Here is a 25,000-nt window from a genome sequence, read left to right as displayed (position 1 = left end):
ATTGTTGTACTAGGATAATATAAAATTATTAGTCTTAAAATATACTGTATGATGTATGCTAAGAGAGCATATCTGGCCTAAATTTTCTGGAGATAAGTTGATGAACATCAGAAGCTCGCTGGTGAGACATACAGCCTTTCTTCTCAATGACTTCTGGAGTACTGAAAGTAAAATGAAATTGGAATAAAGGCATTTGATATGTAATTCCTTTCTATGTGTTAAAAAAACTTGTGATGAGAATGTAGCTTTTACAGTACAGCTGTGGCAATAACTTGGAACAACTTTATACCGTAAATAACTATCAAATTTCCTCAATAACCAAACATAAACACTCAAAAATTATCACATTTTCATTAGAAAGACTCTTCTGCAAAAGGTTACAGCTTTCTCAATCAAGATACATTTATGGCCACCTTGAACTAAACATTCCTTTTATTCAACAATGGATATTACAAGCCATTATGGTAATAATAAGGATGAATAGACTCAGTTAAAAATGATGACTGAGCATCCTCAGCAACTCTATGGCAACTTTTCTCTTCATAAGAGATGCCATATAAAAGTTTCCACATCTCCAAACTGACATTTGTGGCAGTAGCTACTACTATAAGTGTACCTGGATAACAAGATATTCCAGAAAAATTCATATAGAATATAGTATTACTACTTCTTTCAAGGCTTTCCATTATAACTTCCTGTATATACTGTATGTTCACAGATGTATTGTACCACAAAAGTTTCTCCACTGCCAAAAATTGGTACACCTATGGCTAAAATAAATCAGCCTCATTTATATAAGTTTTTAGGTCTATATCTGTTATCCATAAGGTCTACAATGGGAATAGAAATCTTTAAAATTTCCTCCTGTTCCCAAAAATGTTCTTCTAAGGAACACCACGATAAAGAGCTACAGGCTTCGGAAATGAATAATTCCTATACACGAAGATAAAATGTATGAAGAACATTACTATTCAGGGATCAGAGTAATACATATAGTAGAAGGTAGATATAAGACTTATCATCACATAGATCAGAATATATGGAGATTTCACTTTCTTGTTATCTTGGATCAGGTCAAAGAAATTACAATAGATCAATGGTGATCAAATACATCCAGGTGTTTTTACTTATTTATCAAAACAATACTGAACACAATTACTACTATGAAAGTTAGTAGGAGGGATAAATCAAAATAGCATTTGTTAACACCACAATAGAACTGATAAAATAGATTCCAGCAAAATTAAAGTGGTGCATGCATGTCTGATCTATCCAAGCACTATGGTATGCAAAATCAATAACCTGTATGTAGCCAAAAGAGGTACATCTCAATCAAAATGAAGAATAATCGCCGGTAATCAAGGAAGTGGAGAAATCATAATTTTTGCCAATCGTCTCTATCTTGAGAATTTAAATCAATACTTCTCCATTCATCATATCCTACTTCATGCTTCAGAGTAATAAGCCATGTAGGGCTGGGTCTTCCAACTCTTCTAGTGCATTGTGGGCCCCAGTTAAAAGTTTGGTGACATAATCTTTCTTTGGGAGTGTGAAGAGCATGCCCAAACCATCTCATTCTACTACAAAATCTGTTGGATACTGTTTCATTGTCATGCCACGACTCATGTCCATACAGTAACACTAATCTCACTAAACTAATATTTAGCCTGATTTTTATATGTAATTTCAGTCGATCTGATTTCCAAATTTTACTTAACCTTGCCATTGCCTGATTTGTTTTTTTAATTTTTCATTAAACTTCAATTCCAAAGACCCTGTATTAGAGATCAATATTCCCAAATATTTAAATGACTCAACCTCATTAATCGTTCCTCCTTCCAATGATATTTTTCATTGCATATTCCATTCTCATCATTTCTGTCTTTCTTCTATTAATCTTCAGCCCAACCTCAAGTGATAATTCATGCATTCTGGTAAGCAAGCTTTGCAAGAACAACGGTGTTTTGCTAATAAGGACAGGGTCATTAGCATACTCTAGGTCCGCTAATTTCCTGATACCAATCTAGTCCGATCCTCCACCATCCCCAACTGTTCTATGCATTACAAAACCTATGAGGAGGATAAACAACATAGGTGACAACACATTCCCTTGGGGTACTCCACTGTTCAATTGAAATTTATTTGATAGGACTCCACTAACATTAACTTTGCTCTTGCTATGATCATGAACAGACTTAATCAAATTTACATATTTAAGAGGAACTCCAAATTAATGCAGGACTCTCCAAAAACGTGGCCGGTGCACACTATCAAAGGCTTTTTCATAGTCCACAAATGCTATCAAGATGGATTTCTATATTCTACACATTGCTATATGTCTTAAAATGAACATTTGGTTAGTATAATTTCTACCTTTTCGAAATCCTACTTGTTCACCTATCAGCTTTTCATCAATCTTTCTTTCTAGTCTATTTAGAATGAGTATACTAAATATTTTCATGACAACTGACATAGGTATAATTCCTCTGTAATTATTGCAATTAGTCAGATCTCCTTTTTTGGGCTCAAGCCATGTCATCCTGACGGAAGTTCCTCAAAGGCAGCTTTCTGAATATCCCGAGAGATATCGTGTATACAACAGGGACGTGTTTAAAACAAGCCACGGCTCTCCTCGCCTTGTCTCGCAGGATATGGGATATGATTGAGTACGTGGGCGAGAGACCTGTTACATCTCCGATCCCAGTGTGCTACTGTAAAAATGTTCGCTGGTTCACCATTCCTTCTAGTAGCACCATCTTGATGGTTTTCTTCTGAGTTTTCTGCATGTTTTTGTAGCTTTTTGAGTGATTTTGAGATCATGGACGCTTCTGCTTCTTCCTCATCGACTAAGTTGAGTTCCATTTCCCTTTGTGTTGGAGAACTTCGTGTCTCCAAATTGGTATTTTTGCGGTGCGCGTTTTAGTTGCCAGCAGCCATCGCATGGCCTAAGCCAGAGGCACATGTATCCAAATCGCTCAGAATTGCCTAATAAATTTTTCATAACCTTGTAAGGATGCGTTCTATATTTTCTTTTTTGGGCTCAAGCCATGACGTCCTGATGGAAGGTTCCTTTAGTAGCTTCCCAAGGGTATATATGACTACAGTGATATTCCCAGAGAATCAAACCACAGGTTTCACAGAATTCTAACTTCTGGCGCGAGTACCTTTAAGATTACTCTCAAGGGTATCGTATATAATCAGGGGACGTATCCTTGACACGCCACATGGCAATCTGTACACCGAATAGCCTTTACGCTTCAAGGGGGATACGTGGTAGAATTAGAAGGGTAGCCGCAATAAAGATTACCCTGGTTCCCCTACTACTATCGTATCACAACCGCGCCAACTCCCTCTGGCGGTCATTCCTTTATCTGTAGCGACTCGCTACGGTGGTGTTCCCTGTTGATCTGACATTTTCGATCGATTTATAGGGATCTTTATGCTTTCTACGGCTTCTTTCTCCATCCAGAAAGTTGAGTATTTATTCTTTACAATATGTATTTTAGTTCCAGCCTCAAATGAACTTAGTGTAAATATTGTGTTTGGATCTACGCCGATCACCGGTGTCGCCATTGGCGCCGTCGTTCATTGGGCATGTGTTATTTAGATAGAAGAACAACATTTCCGGTTTAAATAGCTTTAATTGTTATTATGAAAGCTATTTAGGCATTTTATATTGTAAAGATATTTATATGCATAATTTTCCCTTTTTTCTGTGTCGATCGTATATGTCAGAATTTTGGTGATTTTAGGTAACCGAGATCTCGCCTTGTCTAGGTAACCTAGCCTAGACAACATATACTTTCGTCATTTCCCGGGTTACCCTTGTGTATCGGTTATCATTCCTTGGAGATTGATATCTCCTGGAATTATATTAGCCGTTACTAGTCTCGTTTAGAGATTTATGGGTAATCTCTCTTCCCTCTGAGAGTAGCCTTAGGCTACAACTCTCTGCGTTGGCCTTGAATTTCGAATTCAGGCATGACTAGCCTAGAGTTTTCTGTCTCATCCCTTAACGGCAGACGGCAAGTTTTGGGATTCGATCAGAACCTCAGAGTGTTTAGTCTTTTGTCGGCAGTCGGTCGGCGGGGTGATTGCATTCCCCTGCCGGCTGAGCTGCCGGCATAGGAGGCTAGCCCTCCCTAGATTACACCTGAAGTGGTCGAATGTTGCCGCCACCTTCTCCCTGTGATCTAGTAGACTAGTCCTATGCTCGCAGACCCTAGGCTGTAGAGTCGTATACTCTTGTGGCCTAAGATGGTGCCGGCATTGGAACTCTGTTTCTCCCTTGTTGAGAGGAATGGCATGGACTGCCGTCCCCTTAACTGTATTAGCACCTCCTAAGCTGGAGAATAGTTGATTCTCCTGCCGCTTGTGGTTGTGCCGGTACTGAAACAGAGTTTCTTCAAGGTGTGTAGTCCCTCCCATACCTCATATAGGACCCTCCCCTCTCCCCCCCTCCTGTTCTTTTACGAAGGCCGAGCCATTGTCCTTCCTGAGCCGGCGTCTTGCAACCTTACCGTTGCCGGTGGGTTGCCGGAGCCGGCCAGACCTCCTCTCCTCAGCTGACGGCTGTCGGCGACTGATGGCTTCCAGCGGCCATGACGGCTGTAGGTGGGAGGTCCCTTTTGTCACCAAGGTTCTCCAGTTCTCCCTTGAACTGCTGGCCACAACTTCTGTTGTCGGCGTATTGCTCTGGCTGGCAGTAGACCGGCACAGATAGGTACTGACTCAGTCGGTAGCATGCCGACTGTACTCGTGCTGCCTACAGTGGTAAGCCGGCAATAGTACTATGGCTAGATGGAAGCCTGAATGGTACATTCTCCCCTTCCATTTGAACCTTATTTTTGGAGAAAGGCAGTAAAATTAGACTTTTACATCCTTTATTACTGTATACATATACAGTAATAGATAGCCTTCACCCCATGCTTTCTCTCTCTCTCTCTTATCTAGCTTGCTAGATGCTCCGGCAAGAGCTAGCTAATCCGGCAACATGCCGGCTGAACTACAGTATATGTCTATACAGGTAGTCAGTATATTTGCAGTATAGTATATACGGCAGATGGATAACTAACGTATATATTATACTAGTAGTTATTTCCAATATATCTTGGGTATTCCTGCCCAGATATTTGCTGAACCCAATCCTATATTGATAGAATGATATTTCGTCAACATTCTGATTTGAAATCAGTTTCCATTTACCCTGCAATATTAAATTTCGTGAAGGGCTGCTGGTGTGACACCTCTAACCCCTAAAGGGGAGAGCCCTTATCCCTGAGTTTCCCTGATCAGGAAGCTCCCTGATTTAATATTGTAAGGGAGGTCACAGCAAATAGATTGGTTGGGATGCACAAATATATGTCTTTTATTTTTCTAATCAACATATCTTGGGTACCCTTGTGCGAGCTTCTGCTGGTGCCGCTCCTATTTCGAAAGAATGGCATTCCTTCGATTTTCTGATTGTGAAATCAGTCCTCCTTACCTCACAGTGTTAAGTATAGAGGGGGACAGTGCTTGTACACTTCCTTACACCTAGGTGTTCGACCCCCTTTTTCTACCAGGAATTCCCCGGTTGGAGGAATTTCCTTATCTTAATACTGAGGGGAGGTAACAGCATTGGCTGACAGGGGATACATGGGTATGTGTCTCCCACTATCTCTTTTAGCTTTCTGTCCTAAGCTATTTTTATCAAAAGATGATTTTTGCAAATTGTTTATCAGTGCGATAATCAATTGAATACTCATTTCTGTTCTCCCTTCTTTACAGGAGGGACACCAGATGATACCTCGCAGTCTTCTGCAGTTATAAAGATGAGTATTTTCACAGACATAATATATGCAGGTTCATGCCCCCAGCAATATTATTTCCAAATCCCGAACCCCGTCTGAGACCCTCTGACATCCTGTCCCCTATCCCTCCCTTCTCCACTCCAGTTCGAGGCCACACCTTGTAGTGATAACAACGACGGCAGTCATTGATTCACTGTCACATCCGACTCCGCCGCCGAGAGCCGGCAGTGTGTGCCCTTGGTCACCACCCAGTCAATAGCTGAGTTGGAATACTTCAATCGGCTAACCGGCGGACTGCCGACAGCCCGAGGAGTCGCCTCTGGTTCAGAGATCCACTGACTATGCGTATAGTTTTCACCACTACCCGACAGCCGACAAGTCACTGATATGCCGGGGAACTGCTAGCCATATCGGTACTGAAGTACTGTGCCAGTTAATTTACCCCCAAGTACTAGCCTTGATGGTAATACTGTATGCCAGTTGTATAGGGGTATACAATACCCTGTACATCTGTAGTATAGGACCATATCACAGACAGAAATCTTTGGTACATAACCATACAATAGAATGGTTTTCCAGTACACTGTGCTTCTGAGCACAATCTCTTGCTGAGATCTACCTGATTTGGGGGATCCACTTTCCCCCCCCCCCTTTTTTCTGCGCTGACTCTTCATCAGCCTCTTTGATTCTCATTATTAATTCCCTGGACGTAGGCGCTGTTTCCGCTACTCTATCCTTATGGGCTAGAATCTTCCACCAGGCCCTTCTTGAAAGGAGATGCCCTAGAATCAATAATTAGGAAGGCCACAGCAGTTGGCTGGAAGGATTCACACGTATGTGTCTCTCCTATTCTTTTCCAGCGTACTTATCTTAAGCTTTATACAATAGAAAGGAATCTTCTATTACAGTGAAACACTGAAAAGCTGATATAGGCAAACAGTCAGGTTTGGCCTAAAAGGAGGACGGAAGGGTTTCTTAGTTCTCCTTGCGATGTTAAACAGCATCCCACAGTTACAATGACCGTTGTTCCACAGACGGTCAGATATGTACACCTTCTGATCATGCGAAGCAAACAGACGCTTCTAGTAGGAGGGAAGTTCCCCTTGGATCGCTGGACCTTCGATCCTTGGGTCCAAGGCCTAACCAAGATGAGACTAGAATGGAAATGGACATATCTCCACCATCCTTTCCTCAACTCTTCTTATATTCAAATCCCCCTAGAAGAGTATACCTTAGAGCTCTAAAGCATACTAGCGGGGAGGAAAGTAGAGTCCATCGATTTCCAAGGAAGGCTGTTTAGTGTTCACGTGAAAGACTCAAGAAAACTCCGAGTCATTCTGGACTTGGCGCCGCTCAAGTTCCAATAAAACAGCAAGTTCAGAATGTTAATCCTTCTGAACATAAGGACCTTATTCAGTAAGGGGTGTTGACAATCTAGCCAGACCTGGAAGATGTCTATCAGCAACTTCCAGTCAGTCACCCCCTCCCCTCCAAGTTACAGAAGATAACATATATCCTAGACAAGATTCTCGTCGGACTAGATTCAGTCCTAGGATCTTCACGGAATTAGCAGACACAGTCAAGCGAAACCAAGCCTAAAAAGAGTTCAGGCAACAATGGCCCTGGACAACAGGCTGGGGTGGGCAGCACCCGAAACGACTGTCTATGAGCATCCATGGAGATGATCCGGCCCCAAAACTTTGAGGATGCAAATAACTTCAAGAAGTCTCGATTCTCTCCAGCTCAGGGGCTTCAATGTTTAAAAAAAAAAAAAAAAAAATCATTGAAACCTGTAGTCACCGTAACGCTCCTTTCCCTTGGGGATGTAAAAGGAGATCACAAGGTCTGTCAAGAGACTATTGTAATCAGTCAGGATTCCATGACGCTAACAGGGAGGAGTTTCGAACTCTCTCCAGTTCACGTTAATGACAGACCCAGTGCTACGTGCACAACTATAAGATGCGTTAAGAGGCCTGCAGCGCCACTAAAGCCCATCTCATGGTCTTTGGACAAGGTCCTACATTATGCCTCACCTGTGAATAATGAGGATTGTTCCCTCAAGGATCTGACCTAAAAGGTTATTTTTTCGGTTTGCTATAGCCTCTGGGGCTAGAGCTAGTGAAATAGTGGCCCTATCTGGGGATGAGGGCCACATTAAGTGGGAGAACTGCATCTCTTTCCTGATCTAACCTTTCTCACTAAAGATGACCTACCCACTAAGAGGTGGGATTCCTGGAGAATCTGCCCTCTGAAGGAAGATGTCTCTCTAGGTCTGCTAGAGCGTCTAAGGTCTATCTTCATAGAACTTCAGACTTCAAGAGAAACAGCTCTTTACAGGAGAAAACTTTGGATCAAACTATCCCTACAACTGAGGGCGAAGCCCACCTACCTTATTCGCGGAGCAGATCCTGACAGTACCCCTGCAGATAAAGATCCGAGAAAAGTTGCTTCATCACTGAACCTTTCAGTGTGTGGACTTCAGCCTCTTCGCTCATTTACTGATTGGAGGTTGTCCAGTGTGTCTTAAAGACACTATACTAAGCAAATCTATGGATTGAAGCATTATGTGGTGGCGGCAGGTGCTATTTTGGACCCTGTCGTCTAGCTCTGTGATGAACAGTAAATTGATTGGGACTATCAATTAAAAGAACAATGGGTCAGCCTTTTTCGTGTGAAATTATACGGATACCACTAGTGCCGTGTGTACATAGTACACAGTGTTGTTAGACTATTTCATGTACAGAAATTATAGAGAAAAGTCTTGTTAAAAGAGCTTTTCTTCAGTCTGAGAGTGGCACTCATTTTTCCCCTTTCAAAAAAGGGAACATTAATTTCTGTGTATGTCTCTTGTATAATTTCCTTATCATGCTACATTCATTTAGCATGTAGTCATTTATTAGGAATAAATGTCTATTAAAATGCAGTTGCGTCCTAATTCGCCCAACAATTGCATGTTTAAGATGCCAGAGCTCCTTGACTTACTCATGTAAGTATTTCTCATATCTTTGTATGCCTACAAACAACGGATAAGGACACTGACATTGGTTCCGCAACATATACAATCCTTGAGACCGTTTGTATTCTCAGTGTATACTTATGTTTGTTCATACAATATATGCTACCTTGAGGCCCCTTTTCTAACATCTAAAAATGACTTCCCTGCAGGGGCAGGAAGCACTAACATTGTTATGCTTAGTGATAATGATGGATAATGGTAACGTCATTTGTCTCAATTTGCCCTTTTGGCCGTAGAAATGTTGTCCCAAGGTTAAGGCACTGACAAAAATCCTCAGATACATTAATTCTCTGGTATTCTTCCATCAGGACGTCATGGCTTGAGCCCAAAAAACGGATTTTGAGCGAAGCGAAAAATCTATTTTTGGGTGAGATGGCCATGACGTCTTGATGGACCCACCCTTCTTTTCTATGAAAAGATCTTCACGGTTTCCCCCCCTCATCTGCTGTATCTGTAGCACCTTGCTCAACGCTACAAGGAATGACCGCCAGAGGGAGTTGGCGCGGCTGTGATACGATAGTAGTAGGGGAACTAGGGTAATCTTTATTGCAGCTAACCTTCTAATTCTGCCACGTATCCCCCTCGAAGCGTAAAGGCTATTCGGGGTACAGATTGCCATGTGGCGTGTCAAGAATACGTCCCCTGATTATATACGATACCCTTGAGAGTAATCTTAAAGGTACTCGCGCCAGAAGTTAGAATTCTGTGAAACCTTTGGTTTGATTCTCTGGGAATATCACTGTAGTCATATATACCCTTGGGAAGCTACTAAAGGAATCTTCCATCAGGACGTCATGGTCATCTCACCCAAAAATAGATTTTTCGTTTCGCTCAAAATCCGTTTTACAACTGTGGTATGATTATTTTCTGCTCGGTTGAATTTTATCAGTCTTGACTTAGGCTAACTCTGATTCTTAGCTGTCAGTCATGACTGTTATTTGTGTACATTTGCACCCTCACCTTCTATAATGTAACCTTATGGTTTTCGTGAGGCTGCCCATCCTCCCTTATGATGAATAGGCCGAGGGGAGCTGCAGCCCTGAAGGTCCTTCTGGGAGCAGTGGATGGCATTTTACGGTTGTCCTAGGGCAACAGTATATCATTTATCTACTTAGCCTTAGTGTTTAGGTAGGTGGCAGGAGTTGTGGAGACTTGTTCCCTGTGTCTACACTCTGTTGATGCCTTAGAACGCAACCAACTTTGTTCTAATGTTGATAGGTAGACCTACCTTTCGTATCGCCTTACCCATTTACTAGGCTTCCTTACTTAGTAACTGGTAGGCTGGCAGCCAGTTATGAGGACTCGTTCTTTGTGCCTACTTACTGCAGACCCCTTGGGACGACATATTAGTTCTAATACTACAGTTAGGCTTCCTGTCCTGCCACCTCACCATTTTCTAAGGTCTTTCTTCCTTCCCCTCACCCCCTTTTTTGCCTGGCTAGTGCGTCTACATGCTGTGGAACATTGATCCCTTCTAGTCCAGTTCCCTGGCAGCTGAGGTGTCCTTAGTTGCTATATAGATGGACAGGATAGCTTGTGGACTATCGAGGCTAGCCCTAGATAGGCGAGATATTATTCCTTCCCTGGATTAATTCTCTCTGCCGCCTTAGAGAAGTTGCCCCTTCCCCTTCCTAGTTAGGCCATAAATCCTTCAATGTCCTAGGAACTACAATTCCTTTGTCTAGTCTACATGGCCAAGCATTTGAGCATCCCCCATCCGCTATAAAGGCTAGGCTTGCTTACACAGTGGATTTCTCATGGCCTAAGCCTAACTAAGCAGAGATCTAGAATCCTTTGGGGTTCTCTGACGCCTTAGTAGTTGCCTAGTCTCTGACTGGAGCTTCTCATCCTCGGCTATGTATCTCGAGCTGCAGGGTCTTGACTCCTTTGCCTGGTCGGAAGCTTCCTGGTTGAAGTTTTACCATTTTGCCATACTTCCAGTTCTGTTGGCTTGAGTTCTTCTAGCCTTGGATGTGAGTATGTTAAAGGGGTACCCCTTCCCCTCTGCCGCCTTGGGCTGGTCGCCTGCGTCTTTTTCCTTTTCCATATCTGAGGAACATTCTCCTCTAAAGTTGGTCGATTGGATTCCTCCTAGTTGTCAGGATCTTCGTTGAATTTACGAATTCTTGGCAGCCTGGCCGTCTTGTACAGCTCTTATTATCTTAAAGGGCTACTCCCCTTCCTCATGATTTAATGTTAACAACTAAGTCTTTGGCAGATTCATTTATCTACTGCCTTCCATTAACCTATGCCTTTCCCCTTGCCCACTGGACAATGCCACGGCCGCGTTGTGTCGACATTCATATGGATAATGAAAGGTCAGTTCATAAAGCCATGGTTGCTAGGAATAGCTGCCGCCTTAGGCACAGCTGCTGCCAACTCGGAGGCAGCCGCTGCCAGCTTAGGCGGGATGGTATGTGAATTTGCCACCTTAAGTTGTCTAATAGACTGACTTTGGGGGAAATGGTGTTCCACTGTTGTGAACCTTTGTCCCTATTCTACCACACTGTTTTAAGAGTCCTTAAAGAATTCTGCGGTTTGGCATGAGCTTTCACTTTAGTGTAGCTGTAGAAATTTTTTTAATCTAGAGATTATTTTAAGAAATTTCTATTTTAATATATATTTTCCCTGTTAACTATAAGATATGAACATTTTTTGATACACTAATTGTATTCATAGAAAATTTTCCATCTTTACAGGTTCGACGGTAACCTGCACCCGGCGGGTCAAGTTGTCGTGAGGCCACAAGAATTGCCAGAAGAATGCTGACTGTCATGTTTCCAAAGGGTCCTCTGCCATCTGCAGCATGTGCAAGGACCTCATCTATACTGGTTTTCACGCTACCAACGTCTCCCAGGCGAGATAACGTGGGGTCAGAAGACCATTACACATTGGGTGAGAGGCTTTGAGATGAGATCTCAACAAGGTGCCCCTTACCTTTCTTCCATGGAATTCAAGGACCTCCTCTTTCTCAAGGCCGAGGTGACTGCTGTTTTTGGTCACCAGATACCGATGGTACAACTCCCGCCGGTACAATTGGATCATGTAGTTCTAAACGCTATTCAAGTGATGAGCCTAGAGACCAACAACATGTCGACAACCTCTTCTGTGATGTCAGAGAGGGAGAGGATCCTGCTGACCATAGAAGCCTCTGATGAGTCCCTAGATATCCATCAGGTAACTACAGTACCCAGTACTTTTTTGGCTCAATCCCCTATCCCTGTATCTGCCGCCCCTGCCTCCACTTCTACTCTCGTTCCTACGCCAAGTACACCTTTGGTCCCTGGTCACTTGGAGTTTATGGCATCCATGAAGGCACTCATGGAAAACATATACATGCTGAACATAAACGAGCTCAAGCGTCTTTAGAGGCGAAGATACAGGCTTTTCAACAGGCACCCAAGTCTAAGGCTCCACCAGCGCCGAGCCTGCCAGATTGCTCAGCTAAGAATCTTTGCAGTTATGCTGAGCATATGGCTCTGAGTAAGGGGTATCATTAAGCTGAGCATATGGCTCTGGGTGAAGGGTACCTCCACATTCGAGAAGATATGGGTTCTAAGCCTGTCTCCGACTTAGAATTCTACCCCTCTACTGACAATTATCCTTACTGCTATGTATGGCTAAACTCTGAAGAGTCCATTAGAGATAATACGATCCCTAGGGCAACTATCATCCTAGACCAAAACAAGGCTCAATCCTTATTGGGAAAGGAGCTTAAGACGGCTGAATTTACCAATACTCAACTTTCTGCCTTCGACAGAAAGCAGGCCACCTTTGTTGCTCCTAAAGATACTAGTCTTTCCTTTCGCCTCAAAAAGTTTAAAGGCTGTGAAGAAGGCAGTAATGGAAGCTAGACCATTGCCAGTGCTAGAGGAGTGCAAACCTGTCTCCCTAGCCCTTCCTTATGACTCGGACAGTTGGGAAGATGTCCAACATACCTTACGGTTGGAAAACTGGATAGGGACATTGGCGGCGAACAGTTCAGTGAAAGGTTGCCTAGAATCCTCAAATTCCTTTTGAAGGAAGGATTGGAATTCTCGAATTCCTTTTGAAGAAAGAATTGGAAACCAAAGAGAGGCTATCTGCTTCTTTGTCCTACCAGTCCTATCTGGAAATATTAATTGGGAACTATTCCACATCAGACCTCTTCCCAGTCCTGGCAGACTCATCTGGTTACTTTCCACAGAGTTCTACATGCATTTTTTAGCCACAAGAGCATGTAGAGAACACATCCTAGCCATAGCAACTATTAGGCATGAGTCTAAATAAGTTGACCGACCCGAACATTTAGGGGAAAAATCTCTTTCCTCAGAAATTGGTCAAGGAAGTAATGGACAGAGCAGTTCAGGAGAATAAGAGCCTTCTGCAAAAGTGCAAAAAGTGGGGTATATCCTCTAAGAGGAAATTCATCCCTGGAGAAGGACCTCAACCCAAAGGCAAGAAGCCTTGGAGACCCTTTAAGGGGACTGTACACCATGGTGTTTTGACATACCAACTTTCAGAAATCTAAAATCGTTTTATTGCTTCTATGTATGCAGAAACATATCGTGCAGGTTCTCCAGAAGTTTCAGCCAATTATTTTTTACAAATAATGAAGATATGGCGGTCTTTAAATGACGTCATCCTTACTGCGTCGTCTGCATGACTGAGTTTGATAGAATCGTCTTTGTGTATTTTTGCATAAATATAGCGATTTTTTTCCCTTATTTTTTTAAAATTTCGTACGTCTGGCAGAAATGGAAGGCACTGGTAAAGGGTAGCTGAACGAAAACTAAAACTACGAGAACAGCAGCCAGGGTTTCTAAAGACGTATAGAAGTTATAACATGTGTTTGTTTACTTGCAGTTCGTATGTACATTGTGTTTTCACAACGTCTTCAAGGAACTTTATAGAAAAGTCGATGTTACCTAAGGTCATAGAAAGAAAAAAAAATAAGCAAAGAGCAAGAAAAAAGAACCAAGAAGAGAGGGAAACATGAATAAGAGTACAAAGCTGAAACATGCTAACTAAAACTCTGGCAACAATAAGAGGCCGCTGGCAACTCATGTCACCCTTAAGCCAAGTGTGACGGTAAACTTAGGGTTTAAATACCTCGTTTAGGGTTAGTTTATGTAGGAATAAATAATAAAAGTACAAATTAAGGTTATAATAATAATGTTATCTTGATTTCTTTAAGAAAAGAAGCGAAAATTTGTTGCAAATATTTGGGAGCTCATAACTCAAAAACACTTATTCACACTTAGGTACATTTTCTCACTTATTTATTCTTTGATTTTAGAGAGAAAGATATCATTGAAAAGAGGAATAAAAATCCCACAATTATGTGTACCAGAAGTTTGATTTTCCTTTTTCTCTTTTTTTCATGAATATTTTACATCTAGACGAAGAAAATTCATTAAAAAAAGAAAAAGGAAAATAAAAAACTGCCACAGAGAATTATTCGATTTATAAAGAAGTTTTGATGGTATGGTTCGAAACAATTGGTGTCACATTAGTGGAGAAAAATGTACCTAAAAACCTTTTTAAAATCATGATTTTTGCTTATATATCAAAAAGTTTTGGATCAAATGACTTGAAATTTTTATATGATGAAGGCATCATATATGTCTAAACATATATAGAAATAGTGTATTGTGAATAATTAGAAACAAAAATTCATAGCATGGCGGACGGTTCCCTTGAAGGCAGGAAAACCTTTCCCGTCGCGCCAGCCTCAGTTGCCGCCATCCCCCAGACTGTGTACACGGTTCCTTAAAAGTATGTGTCTCAGTCTCCAGCCTTTAATCCAGTCTATGAGAGAGCCACTATGACTTTTCGTCCAACCAGAGCTCAAAAGAAAAGTGCTAGTGGGAGAGGAAGGTCTGGAAGGGGCAATCAATAAAAAGTTAAGATAGTTCATCGAAGCTTCATATTATAATGATGCATGTGGGAAATTTAAGTACATTATTGGAAATGAGTCAGGGAAGACCTCCCTTAACCCCTTCACTACTTGGTGTCGGATCTGCTACTCAAACTATTTAAGAGATTTGTCACCATTGGATATACATGCTCACTTACTCTATAATAACTTACATTTCCATATCTATTTGTTTTACTGGTGTTTACAGAATAAATTTGTTAAAAGTTTGCTTCATTTGCCATTGTATTTCACTCTAAACAATCAAAATATTATTTTCTATTCATTGTGACATGATAATAGAATATTTTTTCAGAAATTTGTTTTACAGTAATCCCTTACATATCGCGGTTAATGGGGACCAGAACCGACCACGATAGGTAAAAAACAGCGAAGTAGGTTCCCTTCCCTATTTTTTGAATACGTACATTTTTTTTGTATACTGTATGTACATGTGTATATAATAACAATAAAAGTATATTAACCCTATAAATGCACAAGTTATAATTAGAACATTAAAAAATCATGTAAATAAACATTGATAATATAAATTATATACTTTACATAAAATAAAGTACTCTACTGTATAAATACTGTAATATAAATACTGTACAATGTTTAATACATTACGTATACTGTATTGTATGTACATTTACATTGATACATAAATAATGTATAAATGATATAAATAGTGTAAGTATACATGTACATCCATATGCAGATATAGTGTGTACGTGTATATACTGTAGACATGTTTTTAGAACTTTTATTCTTATAACAAGATATGTAACTCACCTCTAACAATGACAATGATCTTGATAAATGATGATGAAACACCTGTGAAGTCTGATGGAGGTGAAGAAGATGAAGATGATTTACTGCACAGGTTAATGAGAGCTTTACTGCTCCTCAGGTGATGCCTCATCGTCAGTTGGTAGAGGCGGTGCATTGTCAACAACAGCTTCCGATAGAGAGGGAGAAACTGAAGGCAGCGGCGTAGTGGCTCGGTGGGAAGCCGGAGAGGCAGCAGGAGGAATATCTGATGCTTCTGCAGAAGGTTTTCAGCGCACTAGGAACATCGTGATGGGAAGTTGTTGACATTTTTTCATCTGAGCAAAGATGCTCTTGTACAACGCCATTACACCGTCAATATGGTTACTAAATTCGATGGATCTGAGCATATTATCGTCGATTTCCTGTGCCCTTTGTTGCATAGCCCTTGCCATGTTGCAGTGCTCTTCCAGGTTGTCCAAGGTAAGGCCACGTTCTTCAGCTTCGTTGTCGTCGCCGACGTCGGCTGCCTCTTCTTCCTCACTCGCTGATCTTGTCATTTCGACAAGGTCCTCGTCGGTTAGAGGTTCTGAGTGGCACTCGATCAGTGAGTTGACGTCTTCCGTTGTCATGTCAGAGAAACCTTTGTTGGCTACTAACTGTCCCAGCCTCACAGCCTTATCTACGGCGGAGTGGTGAACTTCGTCGGGCGTAAAACCCTCATAGTCATGAACGTCTGGCCACAATTTTCTCCAACTTGCATTCAGTGTTTGCTCTTTCATCTCATTAGGAGCTTTCTGAATGCTAGCCAGGCACGTAGCAATGTTATACTCCCGCTAATATCTCTTGAGGCTGAAGTCCTCGTTGCCTTCGTCGATGGAGGAGATGAGGCCCTCCATCGTGGACCTCGTGTAGAAGGCCTTGAAGGCCTGAATGAACCCCTGTTCCATTGGTTGTATGAGAGAAGTGGTGTTGGGGGGCAGGAACTCCACTTGGACCCCGTCATAATGCAGATCCGTTGCATGTCCTCCTGCAAAGTCCATCAAGGGGAGGACCTTAAAGCGCAGCCCATTCTCCATGAGGTACAGCTTTACCTGCAGGATAAAGCAGTTCACGAACCAGTCGAGTGTGGGGGCTTTGGTTATCCTTGCCTTTTTATTACTCATTCAGTGGATGGGCAGCAATGCTTTGTTTTTGTTTTTCAAAGCCTGAAGATTCAATGACTTGTAAATTAATCCGGGCTTGAGCATGAATCCCGCGGCATTCCCGCACATGAGGAGAGTGACGCGATCTTTGTGAGCCTTGAACCCTGGCTTTTTTACTTTGTCCTTGTAAAGGAACGTCCGGGACAGTATCCTCTTCCAGAAGAGGCCAGTCTCATCCATATTAAACACCTGCTCTGGGAGATAGCCACCTTCTTTAATTAAATTCGGGAACCCGTCCTCAACGTAACGAAGAGCTGCCTCTTGGTCTGCCGAGGCGGCCTCCCCATACAAAGGAACGCTGTGAAGGCCAAAGATCCTCTTGAATTTCTCGAACCAGCCCTTGCTGGCAACAAAACCACGTTTTTCTCGTGGGGCAGGATCATCTTCTTCGTCGTCCTCGTCACCTTCGTCGTCTTTTTCGATTTTCCTTCAGGAACGAGGCTATCATGCAGGGTTTTGGCTTTCGTTCGAATCATGTTGGTATCGAGACCAACCTTCTTTTCCCGACAGTCCGATATCCACATTGATAGCGCATTCTCCATTTGCACAATTGTCTTATTACGAGGAGTCACAATGCGCTTAGTGTCCTTGGAGAACGTTATTGAGGCAGTTTTACATATTTTAATTTCATCTCTTTTTATGTAGTGAACTGTCAATTCATTCACTCCGTAAATGCAGGCAACAGACGCATAGCTACTGCCTGCCTTAAGCATGTCCAATAATTTCACTTTCTCGGTCACTGTCATCATTTTTCTCTTCTTTTTGGGTTCACTAAAGGATGTAGAGGGTAGAGGACATTTAGGAGCCATTTTCAAGGTCATCACAAGCATTATTTTACACTAAAAAAGCACAAGAAAATAGCTAAAAGTTCCATGCGGCAAGACTAAGCAACACAGGCGATGTGAGAGAGAACAATGAATGCGGTGTCCCTTCGCGGGGCGCACGGCAGGGAGAGATGCTGGGTAAAGCGTTTTGGCGGCTCGACCAATTAGCTTGCGAGATTCTAGAGCCAAGATGGCCAGTGAATCAGAGAGGTGGATTTTGAGTTTTGCGCCATCTAAAATTGATATCTGATGTTCTACTTTACTCTCCCTGCCTTCTGCTACCGCCCGCGTAACTTTCGCACCCTTTTTTCTAATTTTTGATATTTTTGAAAATACGCGATGCACTGAGGCCGCGAAACTTGAGCCGCGAAATGGCAAGGGATTACTGTATATAATTTTCTCTAAAATAATGGTAAAGCACTGTGATTGTATATGTAAATAAAACTTTATATTCATTGAAGTGACTATGCTATTCTGTAATTCCATGATAAAAAGCCGTCAGAAGATAGCAAACTACTCGTCAGTAATAATGGATTTTACGCTGTACAGAAATGTAAGGAAAATATCCATTTCCTTCTTTTGACACAAGAAGTATTTTGTAATGTATAATTTACAAGATATACGATTAAACAAAACACACACACACACACACACAGAGAGAGAGAGAGAGAGAGAGGAGGAGAGAGGAGAGAGAGAGAGAGAGAGAGAGGTCCGGGTGCCTTATCTGTTTCTTTATCTTTCTTACGAGTATTCATTTTATAAAAACAATCCTTACTGTTCTCCATTCATTTGAAGTGGCTATACTGGACGGTGCTTATCCTTGCATGGTGTTGGCTCTGCCATGTTGACTAATTTTATAAATTTTGTTTCTAGTCTATGGGTTGTATCAATTACTATATATATACTGTATTCCTATGCATATTGTTTTTGTTATCAATATTATTAATGTTGTTTTAAGAATGATAAACTTACTTTATTGCTTATGATTCTTATCCTATTTAGAAACATTACGCAAAATCTGGGACAAGTACATCTCAGATTTTGTGGACTACATGCCAATATTCAAGACCCAGCAGTTGCTTCCAAACAGTATATTATTATTTTATCCTCAGAAATTGGTTTCTCAAATGAAGGATTCATGTGAGCTCATCGTAGGTTTAAGAAACCAATAATTTTGAAATGGCGAGCCATTCCTATGGGACTGAGTACCTTGCTTCTCATTAGTCCTGTTAAAAATGTGGATGTCATGAGATTGAGGTAATAAATGTTTGTGGCAGGCACATTAACCTCTATTTGTGTTTGGTCTACGAGAATCCAGATTTGTATGATTCTATCTTTGATTGTTTTCTTACCATTATGGTTAAGATATGAGATGATAGGAGGGCCTCTTTAGTTCTTGTTTGTAATTTCAACATTTACCATAGCGAGTGGTTAAATTCTGTTTCTCCTATGGATCGCCATGGCTTAAGAGCTGTGAATTTTTCCACTGAGTCAGACAGTAAACAAATCATAAGTGAAACTACTCAGGTTTGGTAACTGCTTGGGCCTAATATACACTGACTTCCCTGGCATTAGAACATGTCTAGTTTGTTCTCCAGTTGGGAATCTGATCATGCCTTGATTTCATTAGTAGTTAAGACTGAGTAGCGAGTGAAAAATATAAATAATTTTATTATCATCAAAATTCTGTTCTGGCAATTCACATCCACATTACCAGTTACAATGCATAAAAACAGAGTCAATCACACTATTTGGCACCAAGTTGCAAATAATTCTTCTAGACTCAAATAAACTCAGTTTTGAGCAATATTACCAATAATATGGTCAGCTGTGCTTTCTTCTGCTTTTAATATATACGGTACACTAGTTATCCACTGCCATCCCATAAGAAATATCACATACTTATACATCCAGCCATTGAGCTTAGATATTGTTTCAGAACTAAAAAAACACACAAACTATTATAAAATGTTTAACTATGAAATAATATGAAAAGTATTTTTGGAGTGATAAAATAACTGCACCATTTTCTTTTTTTTAAATAGCGAATATCAAGTCTTGAATGTGTGCTAAGTGATAGGTGAAAAATAAAATAAAAAAGTACCTTACCTGTTCAAAAATTCGTGAATTGTTCTGAAGTTGCGGGTAAGGCACAATGCAGTAACAAAACTTATCCGGGGTAAGGATCGGTAGAAGTTGACAACCTGAAAAAGAAAGTGCAGTGCCTCAAATAAATTCAGAGCCAACAACTCTTAATTACTTAAAACAAATAAATCTACTTTGAAACAAAAATATAATTTAGAATAGATATTACAACTGTAAGTGTAGTACAGCACTAACGATAACTGTGTCTAAATGCAAGTAAAAATTCTCTTGAAGGTAATAAAAACTTTTTTTTTCTTAAATTAGATGTAAGTTTCTCGAAAGCAAATCATATCTATATTTAGCTAATTTAAATTTGAGGCTGGAGACCACAATATAAAAATGTAGATAAAATAAAACTCCTAATCTTGTATAGTATAAAAAGAGAGATTCCTATTCTTGATTTAGGGTAAAGACTCCAAAATTATCACAAACTCCAATTGGTACAAAGCTTAGATCTCAAATTGACACATCTCGTCAAGCTGGAGGAAGGACATCAGTATACATCAAAATGTTTGTGTTTAAAAATAATAGAATTAATTTACGATGCACTTAATCTACGTACTGTATATGGCTTTGAATTTACAGTAAAAATGAGCTAAGTTGGACTAAAGAAGGCTCTAGCCAATAAAAATTTGAACAAATTCCAACTTTCATTAAATTAACTTGAACTAAATAGCAGATGCACAAAGAGTAAAGATAAATGCATTATGATGCAATTCATACTAAATTATGAGGCCGTATTTCACACCAAATATTAGGCTATGACTCACACGTCACAGTAATTATAAGCTTTTATCACACAAAAAAATAAATTATGGTAGGCTAAACATTTAGATAGTTATACTTAAAGGTGCAAATTTATATAATGTAAGGAAGAAAGCACAAATAAAAATACAGTAATACATATGCCTTTTATCAAAGATTTATGAAGCATGGCCATCTACAGTAAATGAATTTTCAAACTAAAATGAGCAAAAATTTACTAATTAATAAAATTGCTTCTTTTCTTTCAATGAATCGAAAGTGGCCACCCAGATTATTAATACTGCTAATGCTTTCAATATTTTGTCCTGAACTGGTGACCCATTATGCAACAATGCATGTCTTACAGGTCTGCTATTAAGAACCATCAATTTTACTAAATTTCTGCCACACCTGCACTTGAGTATTTTCTGATATACTAGAGACATATTTTTGCTACAATATTATCCATAATTTTCAAATTTAACAGTAATCTTATCAAAATACAGTTTCAATAAACTAATTTCTATCACTATATCAATTTGTTTGTTAATTGTATTTCCCAACACTAGAGATCCAGTATTCCAATTTTCAAATCTTTTATTGTTTCTAGTTTTCTCTGAACTGTCTTTTCTTTTTATAAATTGGGTTACAGTATCTGACCACCAAGGGACCGAGAGTTTCATTGAATAATTAAAGGGAGGAACCTGTATAAAACTTGAATTTATCCCAATCAGCTCTATTTATATTATAACATTGAATGGGAGGACTTGGTGCATGTCTTAACGTAGTTATTAATACTGTACAGTATAGGAAAATGGTCACTGCTAAATAGGTCATCTAGCACATTCCATTCAAATCTATCAATAATATTGTTAAAACAAATAGTTATGTCTTTTGGGGAATATGTTCCATGAGTTTTGGAACAGTATGTACAGTTAGAATAAAAAGAACGCAAACACTCTGGGAAAATCATTCGTCTGATGTCTCTAGTGTCCCCATGACAAAACAGTTACATACAATAAATACATATATAAAATAATAAAAAGACAAATATATCCATATTATATATACAGTATATATATATATATACATATGTATATATATACAGTATGTATATATATATATATATATATGTGTGTATGTGTGTGTGTATGTGTGTGTGTGTGTAGTTTGTATCTGCAGTGGGTAGTCAAGATATCAAATGATACCACGGTATGAAATGTGGCAACATGATTTGTAATATTTGTATTTATTCGCTGAGGTTGGACAAGGCTACCTCAATTACAGAGAAGTAGTAAGAAAAGCAACCCTTATCCGTTTTGTTATGGTGACGCTACATGTAGAGACATCTGATGAAAGACTTCCCTCAAGTACAGTATAGGTGTTCTTTTGATTTTAATTGTACTAGCCTCCATTGTTTAATATACAGAGGTTATTATCATTCACTATTTGATCAAGCTTGGAACCATTTGTTAATAATATAATTAGCATCCCAGAGGGGACTTTGGGCATTGAAGTCTCCTAATAAGAAATCTTCTTGCTTACCTAGGAATACTTTAGCTAAATTTTACAAATTATAGTTACAATAAGTTTGATTGTATATATCATAAGTATTAAAGAAATTATTATTCAGATGTACTTCAACTCAAGATATTGGTAGTAGATTGGCCAAGGCACAAGCCACCCATTGAGATACTACCACTAGAGAGTTATGGGGTCCTTTGTCTGCCCAGACAGTACTACATTGGATCCTTCTTTCTGCTTACAGTTTAATTTCCCTTTGCCTATACATAAACTGAACAGTCTGGCCTATTCTTTACATATTCTCCTGTCCTCATACACTTGACAAAACTAAGATTGCCAAAATATTCTTCTTCTCTAAAGGGGTTAACTACTGCACTGTAATTGTTTAGTGGCCACTTTCCTCTTGGTAAGGGTAGAAGAGACTCTAGCTATGGTAAGCAGTTCTTCTTGGAGAAGGATACGCTAAAATCAAACCATTGTTTTCTAGTCTTGGGTAGTGCCATAGCCTCTGTACCATGGTCTTCCACTGTCTTGGGTTAAGAGTGATCTTGCTTGAAGGTACACTCAGGCACACTATTCTAATTTTTTTTCTTTTGTTGAAGTTTTTATAGTTTAAATAGGAATATATTTATTCTAATTTTAAAACTGTTCTTAAAATATTTTAACAGCAGCAGTAATTCTTTCCATCAGACGATTACATCAGTAAGCTCAGAGAGAGGTAAAAATACTATTCTGTTTAGACAGTACTTCCAGCTCGAAGCTGGCAGTCTTCTCGGCTACCCTTATTCATTGAAGAAGCTAAGAGCGTTACAGGAATCTCCACCAGATTCATTCGGGGCTTTGGAGGCTCACTAGTTGACTTCCAGAGATCCCCCCCCCCCCCCTTTTTATCATGTCTCAGTGAGACATGGGAGAGGGTGGATGAAGAAAACATCAACAGGAGTCTCTCTCGACTCCCCACCTCTGCATATGTAACTGCTCTCATGTTCACTGAAGGTAGGGTGGGGCTTTCACCTAGGAAACCTAGTCACATTAGGTGTGTGGTCAACAGAAAAATGCATCTAAATCAACATTTTGGAGACAAGTATTTCAAGTAAAATTGAGGAAGCACTTTATAATGTTGATCAGCAACAACACTTGTAGTAGCTTACATCAACCAGCAAGTAGGCAAGGTTTTCCAACATCTTTGCAAGTTGACACAGCAGATGCAAATATAATCATGCCATAGAGCTCTCACCTACATATTCTGGGAAAGAGGAATGTAATAGCAGATATACTCAGTCACGAGGGGCAGGTTGTAGGGTTGCAGTGGGTCCCTACATGTTTGTGTAGTGGATAAATTTCTGGCTTTATGGAGCTAACCACACAGCTAACCAGGAAGCTTCCGGTGTTCTGTTCCCCCATTCTAGATTCGGCAGCATTAGAGAAACACCCACAGAATCACTGTTACGCCTACGCTCTTACTCCATTTAGCCCGATTCTTTGGCTAATCAAACAAGTGTTGATCATGACAGGTCTCAAATGAACCTGGTTGTTCCCAGATGGCCACAAGTTAAGTGGTATCCAGATCAGTTAGTATCTTGTATTAAGTCAGAAGGTTGGAAGGAGGTCTCTTTAATTATGTGCTTGAACTTGTGACTAAACCCAGAACCTGTAAAAAAACAACCAGGTTTGAGACACTCCATTCCCTTGCTTCATGAAGCATCGGGTGTTAATCAAGAGATATTTTTGTGTCCAATGAGTGCTTTGTGGTATCTGAAGAGGATTCAACAACTCAGGCTTGAGTGTCAACAACTGTTCCTTAACAGTGGCAGAACAAAGAGACAATTGTTAGAGAATTTAAGAACATATGCTTTGACCTCAGGGGGGTCGAGATATCAAGGTTGAAGTAGAGCTCACATACTGTATAGGTCCCTCTTCAGACTGAAGAATCTTGTTGTTGAAATTGTTGTGAAGGATTTTAGGAGCATCAAACAGCATTCATAGCCTTCTGCTAAGAAGTAAACCCATAAATCCTTCAACTCTTGTTATTGGCCCTGTGTTAGCAGCTCTAGTGATTATGTAGTAGCACAACTTCCATACAGGAAGAATCAAACCTTGTCTATAGCAATGTACTTAACATGAATCGGGAGGAAAGGTAGAATGACCAGCTCTTCTGCTTCTTTTTTTCCTTCCCTTCCTTTGAGGATGATGCATTTGTACAGTACATATTGGATCTGACATTGATGCTGGTAAATTACATTTTGGAGAACCATTAATAATAAACAGTATCTGTAAGAAGTTGTTCTCCTATCCTCCAATTACAAGGGGGAGGATGGTGGAATGAATACCATTTCAAAACCTTCTTGCACTAGATATTTTATTCCAGATTGTCTCTCTCCAACAGGGAAGAAAGATTTCTTCATTGACGAGTACAAGGTGCATAACCAAGTACTGGCCATGCCCTACAAATTTACTTATCCCTATGATAGGATGATAGGAGGTTGCTAGAGTAAATTCCTTTGCTCAAATAAGAGACAAGGGATACTAGCATATTCCTGGGAAGAAAAACCACCAACCAATTTGGTTCTAAAAATTTCCTACTCACCAATAAGTGAGTCTCCCCATCGTCAAGGACAAAAATTTGGTATACGCATGGGAACAATTGTCAAATCTTAACTAATGCCATTCCCTACTTTAAAGGATGAAAGGCTTGTATAGCAAGGAAAAATACAAATTAACATTAAAATAAGTTATGCTGTGACTCTTTCAAGTTAGAAAATGATTTTCTTTTCTTACAACCTTATTTCCTAGACCCTCGACCAACCTTACCTCTGTCAACTTCTATGTCAAACTTAATCAACAATCATCACTACCTACACCTACATACTTTCTGGCTTGCTCAATGTTTTCCTTATTCTAGAGAGTGATACACTATACTAACAAAATATTTAATATATATATATATATATATATAGACACACACATATATATATATATATATATACAGTATATATATATATATATATGTATATATATATATATATATATGTATATATATATATATATATATATTATATATACAGTATACATATATATATATA

General features: G+C 39.8%; 1 protein-coding gene across 1 annotated transcript in view; it reads right to left on the bottom strand.

The window, feature by feature from the left end:
- LOC137646248 (uncharacterized) overlaps positions 1–25,000 on the bottom strand; it is a 261,911-nt gene that overhangs the window by 341 nt on the left and 236,570 nt on the right. The window contains exons 27-28 of the mRNA XM_068379370.1: positions 19,614–19,708; positions 1–161 (exon numbers count right to left, since the gene is read on the bottom strand). The exon at positions 1–161 is cut by the window's left edge and continues 341 nt beyond it. Coding sequence (XP_068235471.1) covers positions 59–161; positions 19,614–19,708 — 198 coding nt within the window. The 3' untranslated portion in view covers positions 1–58. The remainder of the gene's footprint in view (positions 162–19,613; positions 19,709–25,000) is intronic.

This window comes from Palaemon carinicauda, chromosome 1 (assembly GCF_036898095.1).
Source record: "Palaemon carinicauda isolate YSFRI2023 chromosome 1, ASM3689809v2, whole genome shotgun sequence".
In the NCBI taxonomy this organism is placed as follows: domain Eukaryota; kingdom Metazoa; phylum Arthropoda; class Malacostraca; order Decapoda; family Palaemonidae; genus Palaemon; species Palaemon carinicauda.
Note: the sequence above shows the minus strand (reverse complement) of the source record. Positions and strands in the feature narration are given on the sequence as shown.